Source organism: Enoplosus armatus, chromosome 3 (genome assembly GCF_043641665.1).
Source record: "Enoplosus armatus isolate fEnoArm2 chromosome 3, fEnoArm2.hap1, whole genome shotgun sequence".
NCBI classification, from domain to species: Eukaryota; Metazoa; Chordata; class Actinopteri; order Centrarchiformes; family Enoplosidae; genus Enoplosus; species Enoplosus armatus.
Window position 1 is genome coordinate 12,071,363 of NC_092182.1, and position 22,016 is coordinate 12,093,378.

The following is a 22,016-nucleotide window of genomic DNA, read 5'->3' on the forward strand; positions in this document are numbered from 1 at the left end:
TTAATCTTCCCTGACCTCAGCATTGTTTCAAATAGGGATCCCCCTGAGATTAGAGACCCTGGCTTTGTCAGAATGATTGATCGATGCTCCAATGACAACATATTGGCTTTTCACCAACACTGCAACTGTAAGGAGAGATGAAGTGGAGGGGGAGGATGAGGGCAAAAAGGGGAGAGAGAATAAAAATGAGAGCCAGAGAAGAAAAATTGTGTCAAGATCCATCTCGGTTCCACGGGGAAATAAAGCTACCATATGGATTTACAGTAAATAGAAGTGCAGAGACAATTTGCCACACTGCGACTTTTAAACCTTAATGGAGTCTGAAGAAACAGTGTAAAACTATGCAGCATGCTTTCGTGTAATTCCATACGTGGTTTTTGATTGTCTCATTGTACCTTCAGCTCTGTTGCATTTTCAGTTCAGTGATTTCCTCCTGTGGCCTTCTAATTGAAGCAGAGCCCCCCCCCCCCTTTACTTTCTCTCTTCTGTCTGACTGAGTGGACATGCATCCTTCTCCTTCTCCGCTCTACACCTCTGCCATCAGCAGCTGCACCAAAGCCCTGTGTGATGTGAAGTGAGACGCTTGCATACTAATGGAGCAGGAACAGGATGTCTCTCAGGCAGGCCAGCGCAGTGAGGACATGGAGAAAACATCAGGCAGCACTACTCAGCCTCCCAGCACCACATGATAGCTCTGGATTGAAACTGATTGTCTTGGAAAAACTGGTAGCTTTAGTGTAGAAATGTATTTTTGCAACGTGGTGTGTGCTGACATGGGGAAAGAGTCAGACATTTGGGCATGTGTGCATGATATGTTTGTGCTTACTGGTCATGGTGTAAGCACAACAATACCATGCATATACAGTATGCTCTGTTGTATTACCATATGCTTTCGTGCTGCAGTCACCTTCTTGCACCAGCAGCAGTTGTCACTGGCAGACTCCTTTTGCTGTCTGATGGCACTAATAGCTGTCTTCTCATGTCTTCTCATTTGGTTATGAAACAGACGTGCCGGTGGCATAGCCGTTGCTATGGTGATGGCATGTCTGTGAGCCTGTTGTGCGGCTGCTGATTCAGAAACACTGCTTACATTTTGCACCCAGCAAAAAGGGCCTCAGGAACAGAGGGGGTAAAGCACAGCCTCCTATGAAAAATGATGCAGTGTGCTATCAAGAGAGGTTCCTCCTGGCTGCACCAGTGGCACATGGTGAAGTGTAGTATTAGCAGCATTGCTTCAAAACTCTTAGAAAGTGTAAAAACAAGTTCAATGAAATTTCTTCAAACCAGCCTAAGAGTCTTTTTTAACTTCTTCCACTGAAAACAGCGACTGCCGCCTGTGAGAGGCCTACATTTCACAGATCTAAGGAGAAATGCTCCCTGCATCTGACTGCAGGTCTGTGTTTCTTTAATTACTCTGATTATTACTACGTACTTTATTGCCCCCAGTATTGTCCGGAGATCCTGTCCTATAAATGCATTTATGAAGCCTTAGCATGAAGCAGACAAAGCTCATTATGTCCCTCAATTACATCTCGCTGTCTTGCTTCGAACCCCAGGGCCAGTGATCCTCTGAAGGTTTATGGCAACCCAGTGGAAATACAAGCTACTGTAGATGTATATTTGTGTGTGTGTGTGTGTGTGTGTGTGTGTGTGTGTGTGTGTGTGTGTTTTATATGTGCAATGTGTACTTAGATTAAAACCTCATAAGGATTGGGTGAGCAAAGACAGTAAATCCCTCCTGCTGGAGGCTTCAGCTCAGACAGTCAGCTGGATAATGCCAAGCTGTTGAGGGATTTTTCTGCCTCCTTCCAGTGGTCTGTGTATGCATGCATGTCACAGTGTGTGAATCAGAGTGGGAAAACAGAATGTGTATTTTGTGGCAGTGTGGTGATGGTTGCAGTGTAGATACATCTGTATGCATGCATTTTTAATTGTGTTCCCTACAGTGTTTTTGCTCTCTGCTGCCTCAGCCAAGAGATTAGCAGTAGATTTCCAGGATACAGGTGCTGATACACACCTGGTCCGGCCCTGCTTTGGCAGTGAAAGAATTAATCTCGGACCTAATCTCTGTCCCATCCCACAGAACAAGAGTTCACAAAGGTGTCGTCCCATCAAAGTGGTTCTGTACTGCATGGCGCTATAACAAACCTCCCTCCCTCTTGGACATGATCCAGTGGGATTTGTGTTCTCCTCTGTTGTACTTCTTGTTATGTTTTGAGACAAGAATTGTAGCCAGGACTTTGAGGCAGAATAAAATTAAGTTTACTATTTCTCTTCAGAATGCATGTAATTTCCATCCTTTAAAAGAATGCAGATACCAAAATAATAGTATTTGTATATGAGTTCGTAGAACTGATTAATATATCAAACAGGTGTTTTCAGATTGTATCCACCAACAGTAATGATGACAGATGGGTGCCATTCGGTTAATATATGAATCTGTTTCCCACTCCTTGCCCTCATAATGACATTCACCTTTTGTTTTATTTGATCTAAATAATGTAGTCCTTCCAGCACACACACATTATTGGATGCATGTATGCATTTACAGTATGTTTTTATATCAAACTACTGTTTCTACTAGTATCTGTTTTAAACCACCATGTAGAAGTAGAAGGCAGAGATGCTATAGTGTTCTGTAGGAATGTAAAAGGTGAAAAGTGAAGGGGAAATGTGAATGAGTTGGGACAAGCAATTTATCTGTGTGTTGATTGATTGATTGATTGATAGATGTATGATAGATGCTGTGTAGAGTGTGCTTTGAAGGTCTGAACAAATGTCATCTACATGAAAGATGCACAAAGTAAATGTATTTGGATAGCAAGGCCTCACTGTAAAAACTTAAAGGTATCCTAAAGCAAAATGCTTAACTCCAACCACTTCAGTGGAGATGGTCTGCAGCCAACAACAGGTATCTGTGGGTATTCTGGGCAGCTTGTAAGCATGAGTGTGTGTACTGCAGTGATTATGAAGCAGGCCATCAGTGAAAAAGAGCATATGTGCTCAGCAGAGCTTCCTTGGGTCAATAAGGTCAACGCGTACGCACGGTGAGAGATGGGTGGGAACGGATGCAGACCCCCATAGTGCTGCCAGTCTGCCAGAAACCTGGTGCCAGGTGTCTGAGTTTTATAGCCACAGCATGAAAGCAGCGATTACTCTGCCTGTCTCCTCCGATTTGATACCCGAGCAGCTCAACACATGGAGGAAGACAGAGGAGACACAAAAGTATTACCAAGTAAATTTCTACATACCGAGGCACAGTATATTGACAAAGAAGCAGTTTAATTGAAAGACATCTGAATGGATTATTTGAGAAACTGAATGATGGATGATCGAAGGCAGAAGGAGGTGCCACATGCTCAGCAGTTATTCACAGTCAGGATCTATGAATAGAGCCAAGAGAAGGTGCGGGTCCCTGCTGCCACACTTCAGTCACACTAAGGGAATCAGTTAGATCAGTCTGGTCTGAGTGTGACCGGGTCATTGCAGAGACTAGCCACCTGATACCAGGCACCATATGCGTTCTTACTCAAAGAGAAACAAACATGGATGAGCTGTGACACTGTATTTAATTTCCCTCCATTTGGCACTCTCTTCTGGCATGTTTAAATTTCTAGAAACAATAGTGATGTTGTTTTTCTGCATAGCAAAATGTTCCATTTTGTATTTGTTGAGCTGCTTTTATACTATTGCACATGCAAATGTGGAGCAAAAACTGTGAGAGGGTGTCAACACATCGCAGGGCGTGAACAGAGAGCACATGAAAGCAGAGAGAAAACAATCTGTATGTGTTTTATGTTAATATTGGAGGAACTTGTCAGTTTTGATGTGAAACAAAATACACCCAACTATCTCTCTCTGTTGCACACACACACACACACACACACACACACACACACACACACACACACACACACACACACACACACACACACACACACACACACACACACACACACACACACACACTGGATGCTCAACCTCAGTTTATTTATGAGGATAAATGTGAATTTCTATGAGTGTGAGTCAGACTAGAAGCTGACACTGTGGTGTTTTAGTGAGTGAGAGAAAGCCAAGAGTCTCTCTTTCTTTCGCTCTTGCTTATGTAAACTATTATAGAAGCTGATTATTCCTTTTGGCTGTTTAGACACAAACAATCACTCACATACACACACACACAAACGCTAACACAGCAGTGCTTGCACACACAAAACTTAAACAATAGTCATTCTTTTTTTTAAGAGATTGATGACTGATTCTTCATCCCCATTGCTCATGATGTCATCTCTGCTTGTGAAAATTGAGTCAGTAACTTTCATCCCTACAGACGTTTCAAGGAGTTGGTGTCATGAAATCGACAAATGAAAGCAAAAGCATGAAAATATTACAATTCCTTTGGGGGCTCAGCCTGTCAGTCCACTCCACTCTCTCTCTGCTTGTCTTAGTTTGACCACAGTGCGCACACAGCCACAGCTCTGCCTCTTCAAAAATAAATGCTAAATTCACTTCACATGTGTATGACTGCTTCCCATGGGCCTGTATCATAAGTAGTGAATGATTAACAGTGAAGAGCACACACTCACTGTTTATTAAGCCTGTTGTGTAATGGGCTCACAGCCAGAGCTGCCGGCTGTGCCCACCCCACACACACACACACACACACATTCAAGGGGATCACTGATACCAAGCTGGTATGCAGATAATCTACCCAGCACAGAGAGAAAAACATGTTGGTAATCTCTGAGGAGACAGATACGCAACACATCAGGGAAGCAGAGCTAATATCAACCTTATCATCTCAGATACTGACAAATACAATGTGTACTGTACCAAAACTCTGCACCGCTCTCATCACCACCGCTAATGTGTATGCCGAGGTGCCAACGAACATTTCTGGTAATGGAATAGCTGCCAAATTATGGTTGTGTTACTATCGTATCATGTAAAGAACTCATGTTCATGTTCATGTTTCACTCATGAAACAGTTTAACAAAGAGAATGGCCAGACCAATAGCATAATGGTTAAGTAGCTTTTTTTTGGCATACATGGTCTCACTCAATTTTATTTCAAGATTCAGAAGTAACTTTTTCTCAAACTTGTTCTTATTTTCAAACTGTGTCAGGCTGTGTTGGAGCTCATTAAAAAGGTAGGAATGAATGTCTACAACAAGACAAATTTGACAGATTCATTCTGCCCTGTTAGACACGTCAACTTAGTCCCCTAAATATCTGTGGGGTGGCACTGTGGAAAACTGCCACTTGCTTCATTTGTTACCCTCTACAAGGAAACCAAATATGACTCTTACTTTGAAAATTTTTCAGTTTCACTCCCTTACTGTGTTGTCTAATCCACTACCTTTTTGCAAACGGATAATCAGACATTTATGTTGCAGGCTTTAACATTTTACTTGCTTTGTGTCTTTTTTTAGGCTTAAATCTCAAGGCGAGGGACTGAGAACAGCAGAGGTGAAGTTGGACCAGATGATCTTGAGTCCTGGCTTCTGAAAATAACGTTCTCCTGGATTAGAAATCACCTCTTTGGAAAGTGCCTCCAGCATCTAGCTAGCAGTAAAGAAGACTAATGCTCATGAACCTTCCCTCCAAGCCTTTCTGTAGAACACTGCCTCTCATCTAAGCTTTGTGTGAGCAGAGAGAGCAGACAACATGGCGCTCAGCTCGCAGACTTGGCCTCCTCTACTCTGGCTGTGCATGGGATTTCTTCTTTCCTTTCTGTTGCCCACACATGGCAAAGAATGTCCACGTTTGTGTGTGTGCGAGGTCCGCCCTTGGTTCACCCCCCAGTCGACCTACAAGGAGGCAACCACAGTGGACTGCAATGACTTGAGGCTCACGCACATCCCTACCAACCTGTCCACAGATACTCAGGTGTTACTGCTCCAAAGTAACGCCATCTCCCACACCAGTGGAGAGCTGGAGGCGCTGTTCAACTTGACAGAGTTGGACCTGTCCCAGAACAACTTCAGCACTGTGGAAGCTGTGGGCCTCACAAGCATGAACCACTTGACCACCCTGCATCTAGAGGAGAACCAGATCAGCCAGCTGCCAGACCACTGCCTGGGAAACCTCTCTAGTCTCCAGGAGCTCTACATCAATCACAACCAGATAAGCTCCATCTCCCCTCGGGCATTTGCAGGCTTGCACAGCCTGCTGCGCCTTCATCTTAACTCCAACAGGCTCCATGTCATAGACAGCCGCTGGTTTGAAGAAACACCTAACCTTGAGATCCTCATGATAGGAGAGAATCCAGTCATTGGCCTCCTTGACATGAACTTCAAGCCTCTAGGAAGCCTGAGGAGTCTAGTTCTGGCTGGCATGGACCTTACCGATGTTCCAGCGAATGCATTTGTAGGTTTGGACAACCTTGAAAGCATTTCTTTCTATGACAACAAACTGGTCAGAATCCCTCAACTGGCTCTTCAAAAAGTTCCCAATCTGAAATTCTTGGATTTAAATAAAAATCCGGTTCACAAAATCCAGGAAGGAGATTTCAGGAACATGTTACGTCTGAAGGAGCTGGGTATCAACAACATGATGGAGTTGGTGTCCATTGACCGCTATGCTCTGGACAACCTGCCAGAACTGACAAAGCTGGAGGCCACCAACAATCCTAAGCTGTCTTATGTGCATAGGTTGGCCTTTAGGGACATGCCCTCCCTGGAGAGCCTGATGCTCAACAATAATGCCCTCACTGCCCTTTACCAGCACACTGTGGAGGTGTTGCCTAATCTGCGGGAGATCAGTCTGCATACCAACCCATTGCGGTGCGACTGTGTCATTCAGTGGATGAGTTCCAACAGGACCACAGTGCGCTTCATGGAGCCCCTGGCCATGCTGTGCACCTCCCCACCAGAACTCAGAGGCCAGCGGGTTCGAGAGCTAAGGCTGCTGGAGTCCCCGGAGCAATGCCTCCCCCTCATATCACACAACACCTTTCCCAGCCACTTGAACCTCGAGCTGGGCATGAGTGTCACTCTCGACTGCAGGGCCATGGCCGAGCCAGAGCCTGAGATCTACTGGGTGACTCCTCTTGGGACCAAAATCACGATAGACACTGTGTCAGAGCGGTACCACTTGAGCAGTGAGGGTACCCTGCGGCTGTCTCATGTTCAGGTGGAGGACTCTGGCCGGTACACTTGCGTGGCCCAGAACACAGAAGGAGCTGACACACGGGTCGCCACCATCCGTGTAAATGGCACCCTGCTTGACAGTGCCCAGGTGATGAAAATATACGTCAAGCAGACTGAGTCGCACTCCATCTTGGTCTCCTGGAAAGTCAATTCTAACGTCATGTCCTCCAACCTGAAGTGGGCCTCAGCCACCATGAAGATCGACAACCCGCACATCACCTACACAGCTCGTGTGCCTGTAGACGTCCATGAATACAACCTCACACACCTTCAACCTGCCACTGAGTATGAGGTGTGCCTCACGGTCTCCAACGTCCACCTGCAGACACACAAGTCTTGTGTTAACGTGACAACACGCAGCGCTACCTTTTCCCTGGACCTGTCAGAGCAGCACCCGAGTGCAGCCGTGCTGGCTGTCATGGCGACCATGCTGGCCTTCCTCAGTCTAGCCACTGTGGGCGTCTACATGGCCCGCAGATGGAAGAGAAAAAACTACCACCACTCTCTGAAGAAATACATGCTGAAGACTTCCTCCATCCCCCTGAATGAGCTTTACCCTCCTCTCATCAACCTGTGGGAGGCTGACGGTGAGAAGGACAAAGATGGCGGCACAGAGGGAAAACCCTCTCCTGTTGACACCACGCGTAGTTATTACATGTGGTGAAGATTTAGTAAGGAGGCCTGGCTGCCTCTCCAGCAGCACAAAAAGACACACTTTTGCCATTTTGGTGCAAAAGTTGAATAAAGTTGCAAATGTTTTTTTGTATTCTCAGCTTTGCTAATAAGAGGCAGAGTGATCAATGACAGGATTTTTATTAGTATAGCGTATCGCCTTTGTTTGAGTCTTTCTGTCTCTTAATTGTTTTGGACTCTCCAAGATGGCAGCTGTATTTAGCCTCCAGGTTGTTTTAGTTGCTATGCTCTTGTTTCTGTGGTGCATTTTTGACTCATTTTATTTTGGGTTAATAATTCAGCAGCAGGGGCAGATGGTCTTCTTGCAGCATTAGTGAAAATCAGTGTTTTTTTCTGTTTTGTAAAACAGGTAATCTGTTGTGCACTGATAGATAACGGAGTTTGTATGAACTTCAATTAAAAGCTGACAGCGTGGTTTAGACTTGTTAAACTGTCTACTGAATGTTAGCAATTGTGCAGTAATGTTGTATCAACTATACCTTTGAACTTTCTGATTTAAATTGCGAGATAATAGGATTTTAGTTTGCTGATAAATGTGATGTTAATGCTAGGAATAGAAATGTTTGTTAAAACATTGAGTTTTTTTACTAAGATGCACTAGAAACATTTTGACCCTTTCCCCTGTTTACTCACTTATTTTGCTAGTCTTTTTTCGCTAATTGCTTAGTTTATAATTTCCACATGCAATATGTATACTGAAGACGTTAAAATAAATAATTTTTGGTTCTTTTTCAGACATTTGGTCTTTTTTTAATTCCTGTTCTTTTCTTACAGTTATATCCTTTCAGTTTAGACAGGCACACTCACTCCCTGGTGATACATGCTGCTGGTTTCATGTGGATTCGTAATAGCATGTCTTTGAAGAATTTAAGCCCATCTCAGTCCAAAAGTGACTGAATCAGCTTTAGACCGTCACAGTACTCACTGCCCTGAACCATCCTTACAGACAGGGCTTATACTGTGTCAGCTTAACTTCTCAACATGAGTTGGTAGGTACAAACACGTACATGCACTCTTTGCACAGACAAATAGATAAATAGCTATTTAAGCATGTGCTGCCCTCTGGTGGATGCTGTACACCACAACTACGTATTAAACCTGTTAAACATGGTGGTCTTTGGAGGTCAATAATGAAACACAGAGTAATAGCAAAGTGGCACCCTGAGGTTTATGTTTTCAATTAACTAAACCTAAAATCATACATTAAGACAAAAAAGTGGTTGGTTCGTTATTTTTTATTATGGCTAATTAAGAAACTGAAAGAGAAAGACAAATAAGTGTTTGCAAAAACTATATTACAATACTTTACAGTAATTTTACAGCAGTGTCACTATACATCGACTGTATAGTTTACAGACTTTTAGCCTGTATCTCAGCCTGTGTGCAAAGATTTTCTTGAAATGTTCTGACCCAAGCAGAAACAATGACTTGTTGTTCAGTGCCCTCAACAACTGTTTTTTTTCTTTTCATTTCTTATGAAAAAAAAAAAAACTGAAAAAATATAAAAATGTTACATTTCTGAGAATATCTGCTGGAAGGAAAGACATCAACTTCAAACAGTTTGAGGTCCTCTGTCCTTTTTTTCTTAATTATCGTCTTCAGATAATGTTAATGAGATGGCACATCAGACAGCCTCTATTAAATTCCTTTCACTGGTTTACTCTGCAACCAACACTGGGGTTAAAGAGCAGCTGGAAGAAAGGACCTTGTGTTTAAGACAAGCAGGTCAGGTCACCGTCACTCCTGAGAGACACAGCGAAAACCAAGATTAGAGGCTGAGCTGTCTGGAGTGTTCTGGCTTCGGGCTGCACATCGGTATCTGTAACAGTAAGACTGGAGGAGGGGGAGGGAAGAGAGGGAACTTTACTGTCAATAAGTACATTTTCTCAGCAATGGAAAATGCTTGGCTACAGTATATAAAAAAAAAACACAAACTATGGGAACACTCACACAGCAACCATTTTAGTTTAGCCACGACTTTCTTTCTGACTTCTTTTGCTTTTTTGTTCATCCTGTACTGAGCCTGTTGGTGCACATTCATCAAGCATGTCTGACTGTTGTCCTCTCCTCCCTCACATGGTTTATTCATATGACACAAACAGACCTCTGTGCTTAGGACTTATTTTGCATGCACTTAGTCACATTCCCATGGCAACCAATGCTGGTGGCAAGCAAACTGGAGTGGTCACCAGTGGGCGGCTCAAATGGTGTTGCAGATAAAGTAAATGTGCCATATGTGTTGGTATGAGTTCTCTTGTCGTCTCTGTGAATGTTATGAGATTTTCACTCTGTTCAGATTTCTTAAATCCAGAACAAGCAGAGCCGCTGAACGAGTGGACAGCCGACTGTGCATGTACTAGCACAGAAAGGAGGGATAGAGAGAATGGGAGAGAGGCTGAATTTTCCCTTTGTAATCAAACAGGTGGAGAGTAATAGAGAGCTCCCCTGCTCCCTTTAGAAATGCTGATGTCAGAGCTGTTGTTGCCTTTAATACTTGCTATAAAACAGGTTTGCACCACTAGCCAGAACCACCTGGTGTTTTTAATTTCATGTTTGATGATCAAGATATTGAACTTGATCTTTTGGTTAAAACTATAGAACATAATAAGCATAAAAGTCTTTTTTACCTTGTGGCACATGTATGACCCTCCCTTCTTCACCTTGTCTGTGCCTGATGGAGGACCCGTCTGAGAGAGAGAAAAATGATTAGATCTCAGACCAAAAACTAAACCTGGACAACTCAAAAGGTTAGAGGGATAATGTATTCTTACTGGGTTGTGTTGCTGGTCTGTGGTGTGATGTACAGTCCACCAGTCTGAAGTCCATTCCCACGCATTCCCCGCCATGTCATACAGACCAAAACCATTGGCAGGAAAGGACATCACCTGCAGGGTATGGGGAGAATAATGCCACATTAATACAGGTTCTGGTTGTGAATTTTACTAGGACAAACTATTTCAAACACTTCTTCTGAGAGCATGGAATATCTATTCCTATGGTCCTATGGCTGCATGTACTACTCTATTTGCATATTTCCCAGAATGAGCAAACAACTGAGGGGCCTTTCCAAGAACAAATCACAAATACTGCGCTTAAGCCGCTTAAGTGAGATAAATAAAAACAAAAAAGCATGTTACATTTGTGTTATTATGATCAGCGCAGCATAAACATCCCTGTATTTTCAGCTAGTAGGATCAGAAAGATGCACTTTCCTTCAGAAGCTCATACCCTTAAACAATTTGAGTGCACACATTCATGATTGATACTTTTAAACCAGGGCTTTAAAGCTCCCCCTGTAGAGAAAGAGATTGGATTAATATTATCTAATGGTTATTAATTTGATCTCGGGAAGCTGGGAGCTGCTGGTGTGACTTTTAAATCAACTTCTGAAATGAGCTTTAATCTCCAGCACCTGTCATTTCCTGTAGATTCTATAGGCAGTGGCTCAATTATGAATCTGTTTCCAGTTTTGTGACAGTGACTCATGAGCACAGTCACCCTTCCCCCTCCTCCCTAACCTGAAATATGATGCCTCCTAAACACACCCATAACTAGGGCATCTCTCAGTCTTTCCTTCTCTGTCTTACCGGTGAAGTCTTGATGTATCCATCGTCTCCAGAGTTATGGTTGGGGAAATCCCCCTGCCAGAGGTTGGCGTAGTGTTGTCCTTTCGGGTTCAACTTGTTTCCCCAGGGGTAAAGTCTACATACAGGAGCGGTATATCAGGAAATTGACATGGGACAGACTGTATGAAGACCAAAGAACATTCACAAGTGCATCGGTTTATATTTTGAAGTGACATAATGAGTAATATCGTACCTGTCTTTAAGGCCGCCCCTGCAGGCGTACTCCCATTCTGCCTCTGTAGGGAGTCTCTTGTTGGCCCAGGAGCAGAAGGCCACAGCATCCGCCCAAGACACATGTAGAACAGGATGATCCAGCCTACAAAACAGGTTTGAAGTTAATTACTGAGCTTGTGCTTGGTTTGCCAAAAAATGTAACAGTCAAACATTAAAATAAAAGAAGTAAAAGACAGTTTCAATATTTAAAAGATAGGTTCACATGTTTTCAAATCTGTCTTAAAAGAATTCTCGCATACCCACATGCACACTGACTTTGGGCATTTTAATTGTTTCTACTCTCCATACTCATCCCTTCTTACCATGATTCTAATGTAAGTGATGGGAGACAAAGTCCACAGTCCTTGTTCTGTGCAAAAATGCATGCAAGTTCTGGTGAAGCCACCATGAGGCTCCAGCAGCCAGCCAGTATTGTTTTAAAACAGACTTGAACAAAACATGAACCTTCCCTTTAATATTAAAAGACTGGTGAAATGGGTATTCTTCTCTCTAGTATAGGGAGAGCGTCTTTCTACCTGTCTGCGATGCTGGAGTCTGGACCATCAGGGTGCCTCCAGTTGGCCCCTTTGACTGGAAGCCACCAGGGGGCAGCAGCCACCTGATAAAGTGACATAACAACGGTTACTGACAAATATAATGCTTCTTTCATACTCCTCATTCCATGTCCTCACACACACTTTGTCTAGAATTGTCTTTAGTGTACAGAATTGCAATGGTGCTAATGGTTTCCAGTGTCACTGTACAAATGGGTACACAGCACCATGTCAGCCACATAATCAGGCTGCACATGGCCGCTGAGATGTCTGGCTTTCGTCTATGGGAGGCCTGCTGTGCTGGCTGTTAAATAACACCAGTATACATCCTCATGTCCATCCAAAGCCAAAAACACATGCGACCCGAAGGCTGGTACTTTGAACACACAAACATCGTCTTTCTTCTTGTTTTCTGGAAACACTGCCTCACATGGTGCCATTTTATCACATCCTCCCTGAGACCTGGACCTGGATGTTGTTTACTGCTCTAGGCGCATTTCCCAGTTGGCTGGAAGCATTATGAAACTGTTAACCTAGGGATATTTATTTTGTAGATAAACACTTTATAACTAAGCACACTCTCCCTGCTTCATTACTTTGGTAAAACACAGTCTCTATCATGTTCTCTCTTGGTATTGTTGGAGCAGCTTAGCGAGAGAACATCTGTTACAGCCAACAACTCTTACAGCATGTGTTAAGTGCAAATACTTCATATATTTGAAATACATAAAGCAACTACTCCTAATATTGTCAAATTATTGTTTGGAAATACAATGTAAAGTAGTAACAACATACATCTGAACACAGTATATAACACTATGTTTAAATTTGGAAGACAATTAGAAGAGAATAAAATATCAGAAGCATTTTCAATGGAAGTAGAATAAAGGGTTGTTTTTAATATATTTATTTCCCCCAACATTTGAAATTCACATTAACTGATTAGATAGATAAAAAAGATAGATAGATAGCTAACTTTTAATACTAATAATCACGGCACTAACAACGCTTCATACTGCTGTAGCACAAGAAAAAGTGAGCTGTACAGGCAAGTCGACTGTTGAATAATCATACTTACTGCTTGGCTGATTTGGTTTTTGACACTCTCGCTCAAAATTCCCTCGAATACAAATGAGTCTCCGAATTTCTCTGCCTAAAAGCATAAGGACAAAAACATTATGAGCAAAGGAGATGCGTATTAGCCTTACAAACATTAACATAACCACTGCCAAAGATTTGCTCTCATACTGGGTTTTGATTGGTTTGATTGGCTCATGGTTTGATCTGTAGATGCAGTAATTGTCCACACCTCAGTAATGTATCTTGTGGCATTGACGAAGCTCTGGAACTGTTGGTTAGTGACTTCCTGGATGTCCATGTAGAAGGAGTCCACGTGCACCAGCCTCTGAGGACCCTCACCATCTGCAGGGATGCCTGGGTCGTCTGTTCCCATTAGGAACTCTCCTCCAGAAATCAGCACCACCTGCATGCAGGAAATGAACTTTTCTTACACGCAGACAAGTGGTTCTAAGAGTCTCGTATGTCTGAAGAAGGTTGGAGAATTAACAGGATTAGGAGTCTTCAAAAAGGCTGGAAACTTAATCTGAGCAAAGATAGATTTGAGAGTTATCACTAGGCTGCACAATACCTCCATAAACTCCAAAAGCACAGTCAAAGGCATTCGATAACATTTCAACATCATTTCAACAGCAATAAAAAGGTACACATTTAAAAATAAAATATGAATAAATGTATGTGGAGATCATTATTAGATTGACAGTTGGCTATTTATTTCATATTAGTTTTATTTAAATGAAGCGTTAATACATCGTAGCACCAGATCTCACCTAGTGTGTATTGTGCTGGGCCGGTCATCTATTAGTTTTCAGGGACCTCCCCGATCATCCTGAGCTGACTCAGAGGCAGTCAGACTGCTTCACTAGGATTGGCAAAACCCTGACTATGACCTCTACCGTCTCCAACCAAAGCCAAAAATAACCATCTAATTTGTAGGGCATGTTAAAGAACACAATGGGGTATGAGACACATTGTCCTCTCTCAGAGCCAGCTGTAATCTATAGAGAACAAGGAAGTTCAACTAAAGACACTAGTCTACTAATGTCAACCACAAACATTCAGTCTGGAGAGTAATTTATAGGAAATTAAGGCTCATCAATCCATCATATTCACTATGTGGTGCCTGGTGGAGAATATCTGAATTAGTGATTTGCAGAGAACTGTGCTGAGAGTTTCAGTGTCTTTATTTAAGGGCACTTCAGCAGGCCAAGTGGATACTACATCAGTGTGCTTTTTAGTTAAAATGAGAACTTGCATGCATTGAAAACCTTGAAGATGTCAACTTTTGGAGCTCAGATCATCCTACAAGTTTGACTAAAGAAATGTTTCGTTTGTCTAATGTGGTCTGAGAGGGTGTCACTCGCACCCTCTGCACCTTATCTTTTAGGTGAAGTTTTGCCTGATAGTCCACTGACGAAAAGTCTCAGTAGGGACCTCTTAGTGTCTCGTGTCTTCTGTCCAATAAAGATAGATTACCGGACTTTGTGTTTCCGTCTCATCTCCCTGAGCCTCGAGCGGCCTCTCGTTGGCGCCTCTCGAGTATTTGTCAGCTGGCTCTGCAGGAGCGGCGCTGTCCCCCGCAGGCTCCACAGCAGCGGCTCTCTTCAGGCTCTCGCAGCCGCAGCTCGCTGCTCCCTGCGGGGCGGCGGGTTGTGACTGAGCCCCGCATGAACCCTGAACACACAGCACTTCGTTCACGCAACCAAAGACGAAAAACAACGCAACACAGCGCACCATTCTTGCAGGACTCTGCTCACGGGATGCTCATGTTGTTGCTGCACTCACTTCCGCAAAGTCACGTGGTCAGTCAGCTGGGCGCAATGAAAGAAAATGTAACTCCTTCATGCCTGAAAATTTGTAGTTTATTTCTATTAAAAAAATATTATTAAATTGCACAGTATGATTAAGTCCTGTAAATATAGCAGATGTCAGTTATTTTATTGTAATTTAATCACTTACTTGAAAATATAATTCAAGTAATTGTTAAATAAAACATAAATATGGTACAGTTTATATCAGATGGGAGACTTTTTTTCGGCATCTTAAAAAAAGGCTGCACGCTCGGGGTGATGTTACAGCTTGGACTTCCTCGGTGATGGGACGGGACCACATGGACATCATTTCCCAGCTATCAACACTACGGCCGCTTGAGAAGGAGAAGAAGAAGAAGTGGCAGAGAGCCAGGCAGCACAGCCAGCCAGAGAGCTGCCTGCCTCAGTGAACGCAGCCCCGGGAGCACCGACAGGCGCGGAAAGGTGATCGAGCTGTCAAAAGAAAAGAAAAAAAAAAAAAGAAAACCTGGATTATTACAGCTGCTGACGGCTGGATCTCACCCTCGGCCCCCGGTGAAGAGGAGAGCCACAGTCATGTTGTCTTAGCCGGTCCGGAGAAAGCCGAACACCGGAGCGTTCGCAACAACCGAGGTAAAGTTGAGCGCACAACTTCTCCAGTTTACCATCGTCTCTCTTCTCCTCTCTGTCTTCCCGCAGCGGAGGGGGAAAAGATTTAGTTCGCTCTCCTTAAATGGTTAACAAAAGGCTCACAGCTCATGATCAGTGCTTGTGATGTGCTCGTTCACACAGTAGTGACCAATAAAAAACAAACAAAAAAACAACCAAGACAGCGAGTCTAATTCTGTGAAACTGTGTGATTGCGGATGCCGCTTGAAAAGGACAGCCTGCCATTTGGACGCGTTTACTTTAAGTTTCATGTGTGTTGTAGTGGTCAGATGAACAGGCCTGCAAGGAAGATGCGCACTTTCGCTGTTTAATAGCTGCCCATTTCATCACATGTCATCATTTTAGGCTTGCAACACACGGCAGTCAGTCCAAGCTACCGCTACTAGTTTATTATTATTGTTTTAGTGATTTATCGACCTCAGTGAGATGCAGTGCTTCACAACACAGGCAGATAACCCGAGTGAAGTGCAGTGTCCTCCTGTCAGCCTCAGCGGCTGTACGACCTGTTGCAGGTGCACACACCTTCCTGGTAGCTGCGGCTCCTATTCATTAACTGTCACAGCCACAACACAAGCAGGTTACAGTAACACCAAACAGAGAATTTCCCTACAGCTTCTATGCAAATCCCCGCAGCCATGGCAGCAGTGTCGGTGCAGTCTCGACCTCTCAGGGAGCCCTCTCTCTTAAAATGGCACTGCCACCTAAATGGGGAACTCTGTGGCTACACGAATCTTTGTGCGGATGCTGAGTGAGTGTATTGACGTGCTCATATCTGCAAATGCACACTGAAATTTCAAAGGTGAATGCTCAACAACTATGGGGATCCATCAGTGGCGTTGCATGGCTGAAGGTGAATGGATGTAAAACATTGCAAATATTATCAAAATAAGGATGTTTCTTCTGCTTTTTAGTTATGTGTGATAATAAGATGTCTGATATTGGGAGTAAATTAGACTTCATATGTGATTTATAGTCTTTTTTTTACTAATTCTACTCCTCTCTTCTGCTGCAGGGGTTCCCTGTGTGTGTCAAACATGTCGGATAAGATGTCCAGCTTCCTCCACATCGGGGACATCTGTTCCCTGTATGCAGAGGGATCCACCAATGGCTTCATCAGCACGCTGGGGTATGTCCATTTCACTGGCTGAACATTATGTGTGTGTGTGTGTGTGTGTGTGTGTGTGTGTGTGTGTGTGTGTGTGTGTGTGTGTGTGGGCCCACTTCACACTTTCCCCTTGTACTGAAAGCTGAGCAGTATTTGGAAGGAAGGAAGTCACACTAGTTGTGGCGACTGTTAACCGTTTTGAGAAAGTTTGATTTTGGTGAGAAACAAGTTTTGGTGTCGAATGATCATCTCTTTTTGATTGTGTATTTGTGTGTGCCTGATGAATGTTTGTCTGCATGTATCACAGGCAAAAACATCCCACTGTCAGTGGGGTAAAGTAGTTGAGGGGAGATAAATGGATGTAATTTTGCAGTTTTTCCCACAGAACAAAGCTGTGAAAACAGTGGGAGGCCTTTTTGAAGTGGTGCTTTGGCCATGACTGACCCCACTACTGATAGTGCCGGGAGAAAAGGAAATATAGGGGCGGCAAATGCCCAGTTAGTGATAAAGTGTGTGTGTGTGTCTGAGCAGGAGTGGGTGTGGAGAGTTAGAAGGGGGAAAAAAAACAATGAGATGGTGCTGTGTACGATTCTCAACACTAATGGTAAAACACCTATTTACATGCCGCTCATTCACCCACCCAGTCGCAGCAATATTGTGTCGTTTTTTCTCCATTAGTTTTGCCTCATATCTGGAACACAATAAAAGCAGTAAGATACATATTGATTATGTACTCTATCTCTAGGGATTGCAGAATGACCTGGCACATGGATATATTGGTCTTAAGATATCACTTGCAGAAATTACGCACACTTGTTGCGTTTTAGCCCATCTGTCCTGAGGGGCAATAAGAGAGAGCTGGCATTCTTGTTTTGCTGGTAGGAATCACAGGATAATCATAGGAAGGTGCAGTATATTGTCTAGCAGCAGTGAGGCTGTCAGTACTCATGAAAAATGGAATGACCTACAGCAAAGACTGAGTCACTATAGAGACATCGTGGCCTTTCTCGAGTTCCAGGGCTTCCCACACACACACACACATATGCGTGCGCACATATTTACTAAACTGTCATCACAGTTTTGGCCAGGAGCCATCCTCTCCACGCACAACCACCAACTCAGCAGCCGTCTCCAGATCATCTGCCCTCAGAGGAAGAAACCGTTCTGAGAAGAAAGAAAAAACAAAAACTCTTGGAGCATTATAACTTCTCCAGCTGAGCAGCATTCCCAGCTCCTGTTTAACTGGAGCGAGAGAGGGGGGCTCTGTTTGCAAATGAAAGGTGAAAAATGTTAAAAATGCTGCTTACAGTGAGCCTTCAGCAGGACCTGCCCTGTTTGTTCTCAGGTGTAACTATTAAACTCGTGTTAATGACTGACCACTCTTGACAGGGATTAGCAAATTCACACATGCAGATGACCGCACACACACGCGCACACACACACACACACACACACACACACACACACACACACACACACACACATTCTGTATAATTTCTTCTTCTTAACACTTTTGACCTACGTCTGCAGCCTTGTTCCTTGAGGTGTGCAGACTGGAGGAGTAGACAGGTCTGTTTGGACAACTGTAGACATTCACCCGGGAAATGGCCTGAAATGGATGTGGGATTTGGCCTGCGTCCAGACAAGTGTTATTCTAAGCTAGTAAAAGCTAAATTTGTCACCAGAAATTCCAGCCTGCCCACAGGTCATCTAATCCAGAATCATTTCATGATTGTGTGGAGTGAGAGAGTAAACATGCTGCAGCAATGCCAGAGCTCTCAATGAAAATAGGAGACACCAGTAGAGTTTTGGACGTGCAGAAGCTTTTTGTTGGGAAAACTTTGTTTTGGCCACTACTGTGTTTTAACACCAGTTTACACACAAACCCACAGGGATTATAGAGATGGTGGCATTCAGTAGTTCAGATACACAGAGTGAAATAACAATCTCAGTACATCTCCACAAATGTCAACACAAAATCTGATCATCAATTAAGTAATTTATCAAGCAAATACGCAACATTTTTGCTACTTCCTGCTTTTTAAATGTTAAGATCGCCACTTTTCTTTTAATTACTCTTTTGTGACATAAATTACGTTTGAGTTTGAACATCATTGATGAGTGTTTTGCAGTGTTTGTTTTACATTCACTATATTAAATTACTAATAAAAAATATTCAGAGATGAATAAACTGACAACAATAACAAACAATTATTTTTATTATTGAATAGTCTTCTGATTATTTTCTTGATTAATCTTTTGGTCTATAAAATGACGAAAAATGCTAAAAAATAAATGCCCATCACAGTTTTCCAGAGTCCAAGGTGACATCTTTTAAATGTCTTCTTTTGTCTGACCAGCGGTCCAAAACCCAAAGATATTCAGTTCACAAGACTCAGAAAACCACCAAATATTCACATTTGAGAAGCTGGAATCTCTGAATGTAAAGAAAGAAAGAAAATATCTTAAAAGATTATTTGATTATCAGAATTGTTGCAGTCGATGTTCTGTTGATCAATTAATTGACTAATTGTTTCAGATCAAGTATAAATAACAATGATATCATAACTTACAGCCCTACTATATTATGAAAAACCGGCCAGCTGACTGTGACATCAGTGATTGTTTTTATTCAGCCATAAGACAATATATACATTAAATACACACAACAGTTTGATCGGTTACCACGGGTGTGTGTACTGTCCCTAACAATGTTATTATGTGTCTATGTCCGTAGCTTGGTGGATGACCGCTGTGTTGTCCAGCCTGACGCCGGGGACCTCAACAACCCTCCGAAGAAGTTCAGAGGTAAGAGACGCCGAGAGTCCTGCTGAGGCCGGACGTCATCACACTAACTGCTGTCTGTTTATACTGTGGGCTCTGTGAGAGAGACGCTGCTGGATGTGTTATGCCGTGTTTCTTTGGTGACAGCCACAATATCTCTGCCCACTGGACTTCAAACACGGCTGCCTTTGACAATGTTGATGGTGTGTGCGCGTGCATGCTCACACATCCATGCGTGTGTTTTATAGCTGTGTGTGTGCGCTCCTCGCCTGTGGAGGCCGAGGCAGATGGAGAGAATCAGCTCTGATGTTGGTTTGTTGGAAAACAACACACTTGAAAAGCTGCTTTTCAAACAAAAGCCTTGAGATGCCTCTTTGGGTGAACCCGCTATTATTAGCTCCCATACAGGAAGTAGAATTCATGACCCTCGGTTCTCAGGCTGGAGGTTTATGTCTCTGGGGAGAGGCCCGGCCCGACATTGTACAGACAATATGAGTGTATTGAGGGCTTGTGTAGTATATCTTACAGGTTCTTGTATGAAATATAAAAACAGTAGTTTTTCTTGGTCACTGCTGAATAAATATTTGATTGAAAAATACAGTATTATTGGACTATTGGTAGGTAAATTATGTCTGATAGATTAAGAAAAGTATGTATGACCAGAATCTTTTTGTATTGCTTTACATCCGTCAAATCCATCAATGTTAAGCAACTTGATTTTAGAGGGTTACTTCAGTTTGACTTTGAAGCTTGTTGGATAGTCAGCATATCACATACACATGCTCACACTTTGCACTTAGGATGCTATCTGCTGCCTCAAGAGTATAAAGAAGATTGCACTGTATTTAGAGAGTAGAAAGCTTTGATGTGAGCGGTGCCCACAATAGCTCAGCTCTTCAGTGGGTTTCTGGTGTCCCAGGACAGGTTATCTCCCCATAGAGACAATCGCTGTCACCACGATGAACGCGGACTGTAGACTGATACCTCCATGGCCTGCAGCAACATGAAAGACGAGTCTCACTCTCTGTCTTTGCTGCTTTGTGTGTCCCAACAGCTTTATTCCACAGACTCAGACACAGAGGTGACAATAAGTGGCAAAGAATTGCCAGTCATCCAAGCATAAACATCAACAATGTTGTGCAGTTTACTTCATTGTCTCTCCTGTAAACAGGCTCTGAGATCATAAAATGTATATTAACTGATACTGTAGCATCCTTAGTAATTTAGCTGGACTCATGCGTGTATCTACTGTATGAGACTAGAAAGTTTAAATCAAGCCGTATCCAAACTGTTTGTAGATTTAATTCTAATGTTTTGTGCGACTATTTTAGGCAGCAAACATGTGATTGTAGTGAGGGAGCAGGCCTATTGGCTCACTCATACAGGAAGGCTTTCACTAATCACTTCGTCTCATTTAATCTTCCATCCTCCCACACTCGGTTTCCCCGCGACTCACTTATAAAACTCATCACAAGGTACAGCGCACTCAAAGGAAAAGTCCTGTTCTAAATCAGACCCACTGCAGGACACAAAAGGTCTTTGCCAAATTTGAAATCATTGCAGGATATGTAGATATTGTAGATGTGTGGTAGGATTTATGACCTGCCTTTTTTAATTACAACTTTATTCAATATCTGTGCAACAACAAAAAAAAAAAACACACACACGGGGAAAATGAAATTGTGGCTGAAGCTGTACGTTCGAGAGATGTTTTGTAATTGTATATGTGTCTCCATAACACGCTTGCACATAAGCAGTGAGTGCCGTTAAAGTGGCGATGGTAACTCCTTCACCATGTCGGCTGGTTTTGACCAGAAGAGGCCTTCATGTCACTGTGAGACGCCTCTGGATGTCAGAAGGCAGAAAGAGGTGAAGGTGGCTACTGTAGGATTAGATGAAGTGACGTTACAGTGAAGCCTCTCGCCCAATGTCAGCTGAGATTGGCTCCAGCCTCCCGCTACCCTGCAAAGGATAAGCGGTTACAGAAAATGGATGGATGGACGGATGGAAGTTACAGTGAAGCCAAACATTGTCTGTAATGTAATAGCTTAACATTAAAGGGGAATTCCTCGACTTTAAACATTTACTCATCATGGGGAGTACACCTCAACATGGGAAAAGTGTTGTGTAGTAGCTCTGAAGGAGCTTTATCAAGTTTGACAAAATAATCCTTGATGATATGATCAGGGTTATCTAGACACCTGCGACACAAAGTGGTGGAGTTTGAATGATGGGTTCTTTAACAGACAGGGAGGGTCTAATGAAAACATGCTTTTGGTGGCATTATGGGAAATGTAGGATGTTTGGAGCTTGACCCATACTAAGGACTAAAATCCAGGATATCTACTGAGCACTGC

At 43.1% G+C, this 22,016-nt stretch overlaps 3 protein-coding genes across 3 annotated transcripts in view; 2 read left to right on the forward strand and 1 right to left on the reverse strand.

Annotated features, from left to right (window-relative positions):
- Nucleotides 1–5,664: 5,664 nt before the first annotated feature.
- On the forward strand, nt 5,665–7,812 carry LOC139282517 (leucine-rich repeat neuronal protein 1-like). Its single transcript, XM_070902274.1, has one exon. It carries the CDS (start codon nt 5,665–5,667, stop codon nt 7,810–7,812), a length of 2,148 nt encoding a protein of 715 aa, XP_070758375.1.
- A 1,263-nt stretch (nt 7,813–9,075) lies between these two features.
- On the reverse strand, nt 9,076–15,048 carry sumf1 (sulfatase modifying factor 1). Its single transcript, XM_070902275.1, has 9 exons — nt 14,788–15,048; nt 13,544–13,717; nt 13,313–13,387; nt 12,217–12,299; nt 11,661–11,783; nt 11,429–11,543; nt 10,613–10,726; nt 10,469–10,528; nt 9,076–9,674 (listed from the first exon to the last, which is right to left on the reverse strand). The coding sequence occupies exons 1-9, from the start codon at nt 15,046–15,048 to the stop codon at nt 9,579–9,581; spliced, it is 1,101 nt and encodes a 366-aa protein (XP_070758376.1). The 3' UTR covers nt 9,076–9,578.
- Nucleotides 15,049–15,518: 470 nt separating this feature from the next.
- Nucleotides 15,519–22,016, forward strand: part of LOC139282897 (inositol 1,4,5-trisphosphate-gated calcium channel ITPR1-like) — a 66,856-nt gene continuing 60,358 nt past the window's right edge. The window contains exons 1-3 of the mRNA XM_070902801.1: nt 15,519–15,734; nt 16,783–16,896; nt 19,613–19,683. Coding sequence (XP_070758902.1) covers nt 16,805–16,896; nt 19,613–19,683 — 163 coding nt within the window. The 5' untranslated portion in view covers nt 15,519–15,734; nt 16,783–16,804. The remainder of the gene's footprint in view (nt 15,735–16,782; nt 16,897–19,612; nt 19,684–22,016) is intronic.